The 14,759-nt window shown below is 41.6% G+C and overlaps 1 protein-coding gene across 8 annotated transcripts in view; it reads right to left on the reverse strand.

Moving 5' to 3' along the window:
• SYT14 (synaptotagmin 14) overlaps nucleotides 1–14,759 on the reverse strand; it is a 124,687-nt gene that overhangs the window by 85,679 nt on the left and 24,249 nt on the right. For 3 of the 8 annotated variants that reach the window (XM_017811719.1, XM_017811718.1, XM_017811716.1), the window contains exon 1: nucleotides 5,880–5,939. The exons of 3 other annotated variants lie outside the window; for them this stretch is intronic. Coding sequence is in view for 2 of the 5 variants with exons in the window: in XM_017811724.1 (XP_017667213.1) it covers nucleotides 5,880–5,892 (13 nt within the window). In the remaining 3 variants the exon portion in view is untranslated. Of the gene's footprint in view, nucleotides 1–5,879; nucleotides 5,968–14,759 lie in introns of those variants that run through there. 2 more of the 8 variants (XM_017811724.1, XM_017811721.1) reach the window with 1 other exon arrangement.

Genomic DNA, 14,759 nt, shown 5'->3' on the forward strand with positions numbered 1-14,759 from the left:
GCAATGTACACTGTTATCAAATGTTCTGGAAATAAAAAGGAAGATGTCAACAAAAAAGTTGATAGCAGAAAAAGGATGAAAAATTAGCACAACTTTTAGCTAATTCTTGCATTTTTTAGTTACCCCCACTAATCACTACTCTAGAGCAGAGTTTCAAAGCAGAAAGTAAGCTGAGAAATATTTCTATTTTTAAAATGATCCTATGGTCTATGGAGAAAAATATACTCACAGAAATAGTACCAGTAACTGGACTTCTCACATTTCACACAATGCAGTAAGTTTGTGATACAAACGGAAATTACTACAAAGAATTTGTATTTAAAAATATTCCAATTAGTAGGAAAACTGCTTGTGTCAGCCATACTGAACCTACCCCTTTTCACACTGAAGACTATGCTTCTCTACAGAATGCAACCTATTAGTTCACAAACTCAACACTCATTTGCTGTCTTAAAATTAACTTTCAAAATCCTCCCAAAGTTTCCCCCTCTCACTCTAGAGACAGAATTACTCAGAAATCAGAAAACACCTAACACCTCCAAGAGTTAAATATGCAAAAATCAGGAGGTGCAAGGATTAACTGATGACTTGAAATCCATTTCAACTTTTACATACAACATAGGCCCTTGGCCTTATGCAGTTCAAAACCTGACAATATTCAGGAAAAAATTTGTATCAGCTGTGAATAATCCCTTGCATTATTCATTACAAAAGCTGGAAGAATTATAATTGAATTAGGTTGAAGAGAAAATATGACCTAATAGTTAAACCAGCTGAAAGTTCTCCAGAAGACAGCAAGACTCCTTCTTCTCTTAGAGATCTCCTGTATTTTGATGAGCAGCAATATAAGCCAACATCTTTAATCAAGTAGTGGCTGTGTGTTTGCTTTCCTGCACACCCATCTTGAACGTCAAGAGTTCCAATTTGCAAAAGTGCTAAGCACTAAAAATGAACAGAATTCAAGAAGAATTTCACCCTGAACACATCACCTGTTCTTATATTAACTATGATAGTTACATCTCAGCCCACAGGGAACTTATCAAAAAGAAGTCTGTAGAGCATTAGAGGGTAGATGTCTTTTTTTAAAAAAAAAAGATAGCCCCCTCTATAATCTGAAAGGTGACAGAGACCTAATGGCTTTCCTTATTTCAACAGATTCAACACTACAGCGATGATGGTGTAAGACAAATCCAACCAGGAAACTGGTGATTTTGCATATGGCACAAGGTTTTACTGTCATCAGCAAATAATGCAGAGAATCATCCTTACAATGACAATACCAGGCATTCACTGAATAGTTTCCACTACAGACAGTGAACAAGCACAAGGCAGCATTAAACCGATTCTCCGTGGCTGATCAAATCTGATACCCTGACATATGATCCACTCCACAATAAGCAAATGTGTTTAAAAGTGGGCCTAAGCACAAAATATGTCCTCTTATGTTTAGGCTTTATTTAATACTGATGCTGCTGCTCAACCCCTGTCCTGGCTGCACCAGCTTGGATTTGGAAGCACTACTGCCAATTCAGACCAGCACTAGCTCGAGGATCTCCATGTCATCTTACACCCTTCTAGTACATGCTGCAGTGATACCTCAATATCCCAGGTAACTAGGAAGTCAAGATAAAACTGTTCCCCAAGCCAGACTCAACCTACAAGCCACTTATGATACTCCCACCTAACTGTAAGCAGCTAATTGTTCCGTTGTTTCCTTTTCTGGATTCTGGAAATTTACAACTAGGCATAGTTTTCACGTAACCTATAGGAAGCAGTGTTTTAAATCCCCTCTCTTTTTGTATACATAAACAAAAAGTAGGTTCATTCAGTAATTTTTATCTTTGTTTCCCAAGGAAATGAGGGTTATATAATTAATCGGCTCGCTTCCTGCCCCATCCTTCTATTGTTTATTATTTTGTCTTAGATTCGCTGGCTAATTTAAGACAAAATTGACAGAAAGTTTTAAGAACTTCATACATTTAGTATTCACTGTTTTATAAACATTACCAGTCAAATACAACACAAACACAGACCCCATTACACATGAGGACAGCCCACTGGCCAAAAAAATCCCTGCACAGCACACAGAGCTGCAGATGCCTCCTCCAAACCAAACAGCTGGCAGATGAGGAAAGAGAAGGGGACAATTTTTTCAGAAGCATCAAAGAGATCAGGACACTTAAGAGACGCTCAGGAGATGCAAGAACAAAATGATCAAAAGCCTAGACACATGGCAAGGACCTTGGCCTCTACATCAGGAAGAAGTGTTAAACTGAAAGGATCACAGGGGAAAAATATGGGAAGCCATGTTCATTAGTCTCACTACCAGTAACTTATTAGATGACAGCAACAAGGTGTAATTCTTTCTTCTCTACTAGATTCCTCTTATCTGGCTGGCTCATTATTCTCTTTAATACAGCTTCTCAGTTCTTAACACTAAACTCCTTACAATGTAAACCATAGGAAAGAGTTTAAATTTGAAAATAATTAACTTGTTCTGAAAAGATTAATCTCCAGATGTATTCCCCTCCTTCAGCAACATAAACTTTTGTATAGCCTGTACTACATTAGAGCATGTTCAAGTGCAGCCCAAAAATCTGGTAAAAGTAGATTCAAGAGGCTACGCAAGAGATGCAATTCTGCCTTAGGTTATAAAGTATCCCACCTGCAACCTTTTACATTTCCTTTCCCTCCTCCATGCAATGCAGTGTGGTTTTCATTGCTAGCTCCTCACCTAGACCTCAATTCAACAGACCTCTCTTAAGATGCCAAACCATTGCTATTGCTCAAAAGAGGAAAAGCAGTATAGAGAAATCAAGTTAATGCTGCCATAAGGATCATTGCCACAGTGATGCTGAAGGATTCTCAGAAGTGACTCCTCAACCTTCTCCCCAGTCCCAGCAAACTGCCACAAGACTCCAGGACTGGGCAGCTGTAGGTGGGAGCATTTTAACCTCAGACTGCCTACCAGTCTGGTCATACTACTGCTTTCAGTTTGGTCTTACTCTCTACCATATTTGTCACCTTCCTGTTCTGATACTCTACTTATTAATTTAATCTTTCCCTGTGAAAAAGTGGAAAAGTTAAGCAATAAATTACCTTGCATGATAAAACAGAGCTCCTAGCTAATACTAATTTTGTTTTGGGAGACAGCTACACAGAAATAACAACTGCAAATACAATCCTTTAATCTCATTTGTGCCAAAACTTTTCCAATTGGGTTGTTCTTTGTTGTTTCCTCATAAATCTGAGACTGCCTGACCTATGCAAACTGTAATCTGATGTCTTTATAAAGAAATACAAAAGGAACATGTTTTAACATGACATTAACTTTCTAAAGAAAAAGATGTAATTGTTCCTGCAATCACTAGATGAGGGCTTTGAACCATGATCACATGAAGAATACTCATCTTTTAGAAATCTCTTAATAGTGATTGTAACAAAGCATTGACACTGACCAAAAGGGTAATGGCCACTGGCCATGGCCAGTGGCTCCGTGGTTCTCAGTAACATTTGATACAAAAAGCCTCACTTTTATAAAAACTTTGGAGTTAACTGTCAGCTGGTATACTGACAAAGTGACACAGGATATGGTACTTAGAGATTTTTGAGAACAGCCAAAAGCAGCTAACAAATTCTATTTTAACTTGAGCTCTTTTAATTTTGTGCACTCTTCACATCTATGTCCTGCATTGAAGGGGTTTTGAACTATTTTATATTAATTCTTCAAACAGAAGTCTTCAATCTTGCTTATTTCCTGTGCCTCTACCAAAAAAAAAAAAAAAATTAAAGAATCTGTCCAAATGCCGTGTCTTTAAAACTGAGCAAAGTATTTTCTCTGTTTACTTAAATACATTTACAAATTTGCTTGGACACAATGCAAATTCTGTATTTTGACAGTTTAGACTAGAAATCCCATGGTTTGATGCCAACTTCAAGAGTTAGTATTCAACCAAATCAAACTCATATTTTTTAGCACTGCTGGTCAGAACACAGTACTGCTAAACAGTACAGCCAAGGCAAGGTACTGTTGCACAAACAGGAGGGAGAGAACATCAATATAGTCAGCTATTCAGCCGAAAACAAAGAGGAGGATGCATGCCTGCTACAGACTACAGCAGAAAAATACATTGCATTTTCTGTCTTCAGGAAGAGTACTAAATCAAAACCCAGCAGACCACTTTCGTGATTGGATTTTTTTCTTTATTCTGCCTCTGCATTTAACTGTAAACTATGCACCCAATTTTCTCAAGAGCCTAAGCCCCATTTTGAATATTTCATATAAGTATCTACAAGAGTTGGGCTATTTCTAAAGTCTGGCCATAATGAGAAGTGTTGCATTCTTTTCAAAGGCTAGATTGCTTTATTCATCCACGATTATTTGCTTTAACTTTTAAGAAGTAATACCCTAAATCCTCTGAAAATATTACACATGAATTTCACATAGCGTGAATATTTTCGGATCTAACAGATTCCCACAGATTTCTGGGATAATGCTGCTTAAATTGAAAACAGAGACAGATTTTGAAGGACTGATAATTTTTTTCTTTCTGAGCTCGAATTATGTAAAAAGTCCAGACCCAGCAGAAATTTTTTGCTATCTTCTTGATAACATTAAGAGGACTTTTCAGCAGAAAAGAACCCGGCCAACTTAAAGCTGGCCAGCTCAGACTCCTGGTGTGCACAGCTTCCAAGACAGGGTGAACATGCAGCTCTGCTTGCGCAGTGCAACTTCTCTTTACAGAGGCCTGAATTACTAATCCAGGGAAAGTGACAGCAGAGGAGCATCCCACATGCGAAACAAATGAGAACAGTTTGTTTTTTCCCCTCCCTCACTGTTTTCCTAGATTCTTTAAGTTATAACAACAGACGTTTTCAGAAAGAAACACCTCAGTCGGGGAAGCTGCATACCTTAGGATCTTCTCTGGCTGGAAATAAAGTTCTGGGATTTATTGTTTTTTAAAAGGATTTTTATCGAGGTGTAAAATTACTCTCAGAATCGAGAGGAGAGGTTTCAGAGCAAAGCTCAGAAGTCTTGCCTTTGAGGATGATCATCTCCAAACAAACCCAACAAGTGTCTCGAACATCTCGCTCCTTTGTTGTTGTTTCTAAGTGATGACTAGAAAGATCTGCGGACACCAGGCTCCTGTGCAGCCTGTTAGCTCCCAGCAACCGGCGGAGAGCCGGGAGCATCCCTCGCCTGGGGACTCAGTTTTCAGAGACTCAGGGGCCAGGAGAGGGCCAACGAGTTTTAAAGCAGTTGGCAAAGTCCCTGCGGGGAGGGTGGAAAGGGCGGCGCACCTCCAGCACCCACATTTTCATCCCGGGCGCGGGTCTGGGACCCAGCGGCGGGCAGGGGCGGCAAAGCCCCGGCCGCGGGGGTTGCACCGCCCGCCCCCGCCTCCCCGACAGAGCAAGGGCGGCTCAAGGCACGGGGGGATGGACGGCTTCGTCCTCCTCGGGTCCTCGCACGCCCGGCATCCCCGGGGCAGGAGGCGGCGGAGGAGGAGGAAGAGGAGGAGGAGGAAGGATGCCGGCCACCGTGCCGAGGATTTATTTACCCCTGCCCGGCTCCTGGGCGCGGAGACGGGAGGAGGGAACACCACACTCACCTCTCCCCCACCATCAAACAGCCCCGGCACTGTACCCCCCGCAGCCGGGCCGAGGGGGACGGGGAGCAGAGGAGGCGCCCCCCGCCGCCCTCCCCGGCTGGGGGACCACTCGCTTCGGTGCGCCCCCACCTCCCGCCGCGGTGGGAGCCCTCCCTCCCCCCGGAGCCGCCCCCCTGCCCGTGCCCGGGGGAGGAGAGGGAGAGGAGGGGGCTGGGGGAGGGGAGCGGTTCGGGGCGAGAGAGAGGAGCCCGTTATTGGCCTACTTACCATCAATCGCCATGATCCCCGGCGGGGTGGGCCGTACCAAGCGGAGGGAGCGCACGCAGGAGAGGCGCTGCCGGGCGCCGCGGATGCCAGGCGGGAGCGGCGGGAGGGGCAGGAGCGGCGGGAGGGGCGGGGCGGGCCGGGGAGGTGAGCGGGGCGGGGCTGGGCGGCCTCCGGAGCGCGCCCGGCGCGTCACCGCTCCCGCCGCCGCCGTCCGGCCCCGCCTGGCCCCGGTGAGGGGAGTCCCGGGCGCCTCACGGCTGCGGGGCGGAAACGCCGCTGTCCGTCAAGGGAAGCTCCCGGCGCTTCCCGCCGTTCTGTTCCGTGGGTTTCCTTTCCAAAAGCGATTGGCTAGAACAGAAGCCAAGGCTCCGGGGGCACTAGCGTCAGCCAAGCCATGCTTCTCAGAATCACTCAGGCTGTCCTGAGTTGGAAGGAACCCACAACCCACATCGAGTCCAACCCCTGACCCTGCGCAGGACAGCGTCAAGAGCCACACCATGTGCCTGAGAGCGCTGTCCAAACGCTTCTTGAACTCTTGTCAGGCTTGAAGCTCTGACCACTTGCCTGAGCAGCCTGTTACAGTGCCCAACCACACTCTGGGTGAAGAACCTTTTCCTAATATCCAACCTAAACCTCCCCTGACACAGCTTCAGGCCATTCCCTCGAGTCCTGTCACTGCTCACCACAGAGATCAGTGCCTGCCCCTCCTCTTCTCCTTGTGAGGAAGTTGTAGACTGCAATGAGGTTTCCCCTCAGTCTCCTCTCCTCCAGGCTGAACAGACCAAGTGACCTCAGCCACCTCTCCTATGGTTTCCCCTCAAGGCCCTTCACCGTCTTTGTTGCCCTCCTTTGGACACTCTCCAATAGTTTAATATCTTTCTTACATTGTGGTGCCCAAAAGTGCACACAATATTGAATGTGAGGCTGCACCAATGCTTCCATCAACGAGCCCAGAATGTCGCTCCCCCAGCACCTGCAGTGACATGCATGTGGCTTCCCTGTGTGCACATATATTTGGCCACACCGAGGGCCTGTACAACCCTGTAAAAACATTGAAAAAAGTCTTGCTAAGTAAAATCACTGAAATAGCAGCATTGAAATTACACATGCAACCTTCACATGCTCCAGATCTCCTGTAATACATAGCAGCGTGGTGACAGACTCTTTATTCCTCCCATCACACCTCTGACTGACTTGGTGCACCAGGAAGATGACATTTGAGCATGGTTGGGTCTTCTGTTTCTAAACCATAACGTTATGTAACTGTAGTCTCAATTTCCTATAGTTTTTGGGGGCATAAAACTGCGAGAACACTCTCATGTGGAGCCACATTCACAAGGACTTGCTTGGTTGACAAAAAGATGGACATGACCTGGCAAGGTGAACTTGCAGCCCAGAAAGCCAACTGTATCCTGGGCTGCACCCAAAGGAGTGTGGCCAACAGGTCAAAGGAGGGGATTCTCCCCCTCTACTCTGCTCTCATGAGAACCCACCTAGAATACAGTGTCCAGCTCTGGGGCCCCCAACATGAGAAGGATGTGGAGCTGTTGGAGCAGGTCAACAGGAGTTGCTGAAGCCTCTGGTGCTACTTCTTCCTCTGTCCTACCTGCCACAGGTCCTTCCTCTTCCTTCCATGACTTTTCCTCAGCTGTCTTGAACTTGTACCATCCTCTCTTTCCCTGAGGGTCTGCATTTGTTGTCCCACACAGGACTTCCTTCTGCTGTGCTCTTCTCCTTGCCAGAGGCTCCATTCAAAAGGACCATCACAGTGAGCAAAGAGGACAGGGTTTCACAAGGCCCTGCAGCATTTACCACAAGGATCTTGGGATCCAGAAGGACATCTGAGCCAGGCTATACATGGCTCCTGTGACTAACAGAGAAAACAGCCAAGCAGATAGCTTATATTATGGACTTTATATTGTAATCTTTTATGGGATGTAGGTTGTGTATAAAACTCTGTTACTGGGTCAGAAAGTCTCACTAGCATTTGGAGCTATAAAGAAACATGTTAGTACATGCAAACAGGTTTTTCAGACACGTATGAGCTGGCCAAACACAGGAAAATTTTCACAACATGGTAAGAAGGAATGTCTTTGGTCCCAATGTCATCTTTCTGCCTAGTGTTAAGTCACCATTCAAATCCTGGAAGCATTAATCTCCTTCAGCCTAGCAGCCTTCAGAAATGTTTTGTCATATGAAAAAATCAATGTGTTTTCTCAATTTTGTTCTTCACCTCAGTTAGGAAAAGAAAACTTAAAAGTGGGGCATTTAAAAGCAAAATCGGTTTGAGCAAAATCACCATCTTGGAAAACACAAGTCCCAAATGACAGACATTTGTCCAGACCAAAACCAACTGTAAAAAGGATCTTAGAAGAGAAAATGTCAGCAGAGCTTAATGGCAAATATATTTCTCTGTACCAGCACTGACATTTACCTCAGATACCCTGATGATTTTCTATTCATTCCTAGAAAGTGTTCCAACCCTGAAGTTTTCTGTACAATTTGTGCTAATGGCCATCTTTCTGATGAAATTATTGCATTGAGCACAGGTATGAAGATTCCTGTGGGATCAAGCTGGAGTTGTTATTCTCCTCTACTGCTTTTTTTTATTTCTCCCCCTGCTTTTGGCAGCATCCTCATATGAAAGAACTACCAGTTAGATGTCAGCAAAACTTCCCAGGGCACAGACATCCACCCATACAGAATCCAGCATGCAGTTCGTTAGATGTTTAAAAAGTCATCTGAAATTTTTGGACTGCCTCACATATCATCACATTTCTGTGATTCATGTATGCAATTAACATAATGGAATGCAGAACTTTGTATCATTGGACAAACTGTTTTTGAGGGTGAAGAATTGAAGAATGAATATATGTTTGAGAGTTAGTGACACTGCAACTGGAATTCTTAGTCCAAGCTTTTGGTTTTCAAAATGCAAAAGAAACGCATAATTTCTTCCAAAGTAATGATGTGCTCCATTTGGAAAACCAGTTTCAGGACACAGCGAAACAAACATGATTCCACATCAACAAAGAGATGGTGTGAAAAGTATGTGTAAGGAACCAAAACACGACTTTTCAGAGCTATGCTGAATGAAATCAGTTCTATTTGTGCTTTTCACAAGTACATGTTTAAAATTTCTAAGCTGTATTCAAACAGCAGATACTCCTGCCCACCACCATAAGGGTCTCATTTTTTTTCAGTGTTACCAGGAAGGACAAATCTTGAACAAACTTACAAAATTCAACTATTTTTACTTTGTTCCTATGGTGTAATTGCAACAGTATAAGCTATAGCTTCATCCATTCCCTGCATAAAAGGAGTGCAACTGGTCAGTTTGGATGTGTCAGAGGCTTTCTACTGAATCCAATGGTCAATGCATTCTGCTGGAAGCATTTAACGTGTGATCCCACAAGTCTGCCCTTTGCAGAAAAGCACAGCTGGACAAAACCATGACTACAGCTCAACACCAGACCTTAAGTAATGGTGATAAATCTGTAATGTATAAACAATTCACATATTATCAAGATTTTCCTGCCAAAGGGAAGAACTATCACCTAATGTGACAACAAATTTGCCAACAGCAAGACAAGTAACTGACACATACAGGATAATTTTTTTCCCATAAGGCCTAAACTTTTCAACAAACACAGGAGAAACTTCTCCTGCTGCACTGATATGAAGCCACTTTGGCAATTAAAACTAAAAGCTGCTAGAAACTTATGGATGAGTGTCATAGGAAGAAAAATACATTAAAGAACATGAAGGTCTCAGTTACTAGGAAAACAAGTACAGCAATAGAATATTATGTACGTATATGTATGAGATAAAGTATATTTGTATGTTTATTAGCATACAAATATATATAGCTGAGAAACCTGATATAGGGAATGGCATCCCTGCCCATGGCAGGAGGGTTGGAACTACATGATCTCTAAGGTCCCCTCCAAACCAATGCATTTATGATACGTAGCATATGTGATAATTAAATTATAACACCAAGTCTGTTTAACGTAGTACCATTGTCTATATACATGTAGCATGTGTGTGTTCATTATACTAAAATATTTGCTTTTTCTGAGTAGAATTCTGCACTGATTTTTCTTAAAGTGAGCAAATATTTTATGTGCAATTACCTCAGAATTCTAAATTATCTGATCCTTGTTAGAAGCTGATTCTTTGCCCATTTAAGGCATAATCCTCACCCAACCTTTTGAATTTTGTCTTCCACTTTAGCCATAATCCTAGTACTAAACCAGATAGGATTAAAAAGTCTGTGCTTCATTAAGACTTAGAATATGTGAAAACCATAGCTTGTATGAATGAAAAGATCAACTGAAGGGTTAAGAAACACAGGCTATCAGTAACCAGAAAGGTTGAAGCCCTAGATTAGTAATCTTCTAATTAAGACGCCAGACGGATAAGCTATCTATAGTTGTCGTGATGTGAACAAAGTCAGTTCACAATTGAACAAAGAGTGGAAGAAAATTTCCAACAGCTGGACGTAAATTTTCCAGTGGAATGTTGCCAGTCATTTCACTGAAATGCCACTGGGGAGGAAGGCAAAATATGCAATGCCTTGCATTTCAGGAAAAAAAAAACTTTTAATCACAAGACTTTTTACTTTATTATATTTTAACATAATATTGACATTAAAATGAACCATCTTGATTTTATCAATATAAAATCTTTCAACTAGAAAACTCACTCTTTTGTTGAAATGTCACTTAATAGGGTGCTCCAGAGCTGTGTGTGCACATGTACCTGCACCTCCCTCTGTGTGTGTGTGTGTGCGCATCTTTTCTCTGGTTGTGTTTCAATCTGGAATAAAAACAGGTTTTGAAAGAAGATATCAAAACTCCCACAAAACTGAAATTCTGTTTTTCTAACCAGGAGACTTACGGAAGTCCCAGCAAGAAGCACAGGGATATGCAGCTCCAGGGTATTCTATCCTTGTGGTTCATTTATGGGAATGCAAAAAAATTGGTGTGGCAATGTCGAAGTGAAGAGACAAACTCAAAATCTCTAACCCATAATGTTGAAGTTAAAACACAACCTCTGAAACATCTTCAAGAAGGATCTCCCAAAGATATTACTGCTCCAGCCGATGAAAAGATGGCTAAGAATTTTAATACAGTGCTGTGCCCTAATTGATTTGGGATATCAGTTTACAACTTCCCGTAAGAATTTTTGGCAGCAATTTTGTGAACACTGCCAGTCAGATTTGCAATCAGATTAGTTCTGCATGCAAAGTGTTCTTTATTGGGACATTAAACACCTGACCTTTCAGTATTAAGGTTTGCATTATCAAGTTGTTGGCACTAAGTAAATAACCTGTGACTCTTACTTAGCTTCTTATAGTTTTCGAAAGCTAGGAAAGACAGCCTGAGCCCTCTGGCAGAAATTGCATAGCTACACATGGTGAGAGTGACATACCAGATACCCTCAAGTCTCCACTTTTTGGAAAAGAATCATAAACCTGACTCTTGAAGCAAATGATTTGCCCAAATAATACTCAGTGTGTAACTTCGAATTCATGAATAAATGATTAAGAAACTGGAAAATAGTGTTTCCAGCAGCACCTTCCTTCTGCCAAATATGGGACTCCACAAGGTCGGATTTCCAACTGGGATACAGTTGGAAAAGGTCCTGTGAGCTAAATCAAAAAGCAAAGACTTTTGTTCGGTTTCACATTGTTAATCCATGGGTAATGCATCTGCTACAGAAATAAAAACTTAAAACATAAATAAAAATGTGGGTTTTGAGATCTAATTATTCTAGCAGATGTTCAGTTAGCCAAAAGTCACATGCAAACTTCAGAGCTGGATAAATGACATAATGACTCTTATTGGTGCACTTGTAAAAAACTTAACTGGCTCAAGTGACCAAAGTAAACATTATTCTATTTTGTTGCCTTTCACTGTTCCAAAACAAAAACCTCATGAAGATACAGCCAGGACTATTAACTGCAATTCCAAAAAATGTGCCAATCAACTAGCACGTGCCCGCACAAACTACAGAAATGATAAACCAAAACTGTGCAAAAAAATCATTCGCCAAATTCATCCACAAACCATGCAGACATGCCAGTTTTTCCATGAGAAGATAAGCTAATGAAGTGGGTGCCCTGCAGATGTAGTTCTCTACCATTTATCTCTATCCCTCCTCAGTGGGACATCCCAGGCTTATCCCCACCATATCCTCTGTTACATCCCCAGCAATAACAGGACATGTCGCAATTATTCCAGAGCTTTGCACATGCTGTTTGAACAGTCAAGAACCTGCCAAACAAAAGGTATAAATGATGAATTGTCGTAATTGCTTAATTCTCCTGGCCTTTTCTTCAATGTGAGCGCTAATTTCATTCCATTTCCTCTACACAGAAGTTAGTTTCCATAAAACTAGAAGGAACCTAACTGTTTCTGAGTTCTTGATGAACTCCACCAGCCGTGTCGAAGCTGAGGCTTTTCTCAGCTTTCACAGGTAGAAGCATTTGACAAAGAGAACATGTTCACATAAGCCTCATTTGCTTGGGAAATCAGATTAAAAATCTTGAAGCCCAGTAAATGGCCTTCACAAGTCTTGCAAAATATGAAAAATGAGCTGTTCAGCTACTGTTAAATACCAAAACATTTTAATGCAAATTAACAACAAAGAAACTCTGTGCTCTTTCAAAGACAAGTATCCCATATGAATATCCCAGCACACAAGTGGATGGGAATTACCGTGCCTTCTAATAGAAGAGTTATGTGAACATATAACTAGAGAAGCCATAGCATATAAGTGATATGAAAACAGGCAGATACATAAGTATGAACAAACAGCCAGTCAGAAAGCCATGTCTATTTTTTTAATGGAAAAAATCTTCTTCATCAAAAAGCCATCAAAGGTAATACCATGGAACAAAATCAAATTCAATTTCCATTATTAATACTTAAAATATTAAAAGGGGATGGAAAGATATCATCCAGTTCTCCTGGAGGGCTATTTTTAGAAAGAACAAGATCCTGGACGCTAACAGAGACTACTGGTCTGGTTTGCGCCAGCACAAAATGAATGACCTTGCTCTCACAACCTGATCTAATAGAGATGAGAGACTGCAAATGGTGTGAACAGAGACTCAGCTGCAACAAGCTGTAAAACCACAGCATACACAGAGGCAGAGTTAAAGCTGTCACAGTGTTTGTTATTAAAATATTTTAATCTCAGCTTGCTTGAATGATACAAAAGTTTTTCTGTCAGAGTGGTCTTAAAGCTGATTGCTCATCAGCTGGCACTGAGAATTTGAGAGTGGGAGAGACTCACTTCCCTGTGGCCCAGGTAGCTTGTAAAAGTGATGTATACATAGGTGGTGGTGGCAGCACAGGAGTTAATTGTCCTCCCAAGGAAGGGGAAACGATAACAGATTCGTGAGATGGTAAGCATTAGTTACTTACAGCATGTATGCCAGTCCTGTTTTATTGACTAGCCCTGGCCAAATCTACCCACAGTTGCTGTTCTTGGCTAACCTTGTCAGAGTCATTGCCGTTGCCATGAAACAGCGTCCTTCGCTCTCACTCTTCATTTCCCTCTAATTGCCTTTAGTGCACTCTCTGATCCTCTGCTTTGCTTCTCTGCCCTCCCACCTGTAACCTGGTTAGCTCAAGCCGCCACTCCTGGATTGCACAGAGTACTTCTGTGTAGCTGCTCTGCATGTAAAGGAGGAGAAACTGATCTCTGTAGAGAAGGATGACAGTATCTAGTAACAAAAGAAAGTGCTTGACAAACACTGTCCCCTTAGCAACGGGATAAGGCTGTACCTGCAGCCAGACCTCTTAGGGTCTCTCTGGAATTAACTGGTATCCTTAACCGTTCCTACTGGGAGGCTTATGCAAAGTATATAATTTGCATTTTATTTCTTTCTAATTGCAGTGACTTATTGTGCGTATATTCCTGCATAGCTGAGAGCTCAAGCCTGTGGAGTACTCATTACTTCCCTTTCCCACTGAACTTAGTCCCTAGAAACAGTATTGTAAAAATATTTTAAAAAGTTATAAGGGTTCAAAGCGCTTGCATCAATCTAATTTCATGTTTCTTTTTACTGATAAAAGCTTTAGCATGCCTTTTAATTATTTCAAATATTTCAAAATTATACAGCAACATATGATCTACTCTGATTTTTGGACTTAGCAGAGCTGTTCCTTATGCTGTTTCTGAACATATGTTCTGTTCTTACTTTTAAAATAACTACCAGAATATGTCATTTATTCTGATGCCACCACAAATATTCTATTGATGCATTAATGACATTACTGAATCTACAGAAACATTTTTAGTAAAAATGTACGCAACCTGCAGAATTGTTAAAATCACTGTTAAATGCAAGAACCTATTTAAATACATTTTTTAAATTAACATTTCTATTGCCTTATTGAAAGGCTTCTTTCAGTGAAAAACATCACACTATATGTAAACTGGAAGTATAGTCCTGGTTCTTTTAAATATTGCTTCTTTGTACAACTACATCAAGATAAAGAATTCTGCAGAAGAGCTGTAGAATCACAAAGTTAAAGTAGTATTTGTATGAGGTACTAAGGCTTTATGTACATTTTTAAGGTAATTAATAAAAAGCTACTGAATTAATTCATTAAAACCATTTTATATTTACTAGCTTAAGCATGTGATTCCCAGAATTGCCCAGCTTCCACTCTGGCTGTTATTTAGCAGAAAATTCCACAAAGGTTTCTGAAATACAAATACTCATCAATGGGGAACTTTGCAGGCAGAAATTATTAAAAAAAAAAAAGGAAAACTTGGTAACAAATGAATCTGAGGTCAGTTTGCCACTCAAATAGGTAAAACAAGCTGTTTTAAAGCCAATCAACCTGCTTTCTTCCTCTT

This window comes from Lepidothrix coronata, unplaced genomic scaffold (genome assembly GCF_001604755.1).
Source record: "Lepidothrix coronata isolate B3197 unplaced genomic scaffold, Lepidothrix_coronata-1.0 Scaffold33, whole genome shotgun sequence".
NCBI classification, from domain to species: domain Eukaryota; kingdom Metazoa; phylum Chordata; class Aves; order Passeriformes; family Pipridae; genus Lepidothrix; species Lepidothrix coronata.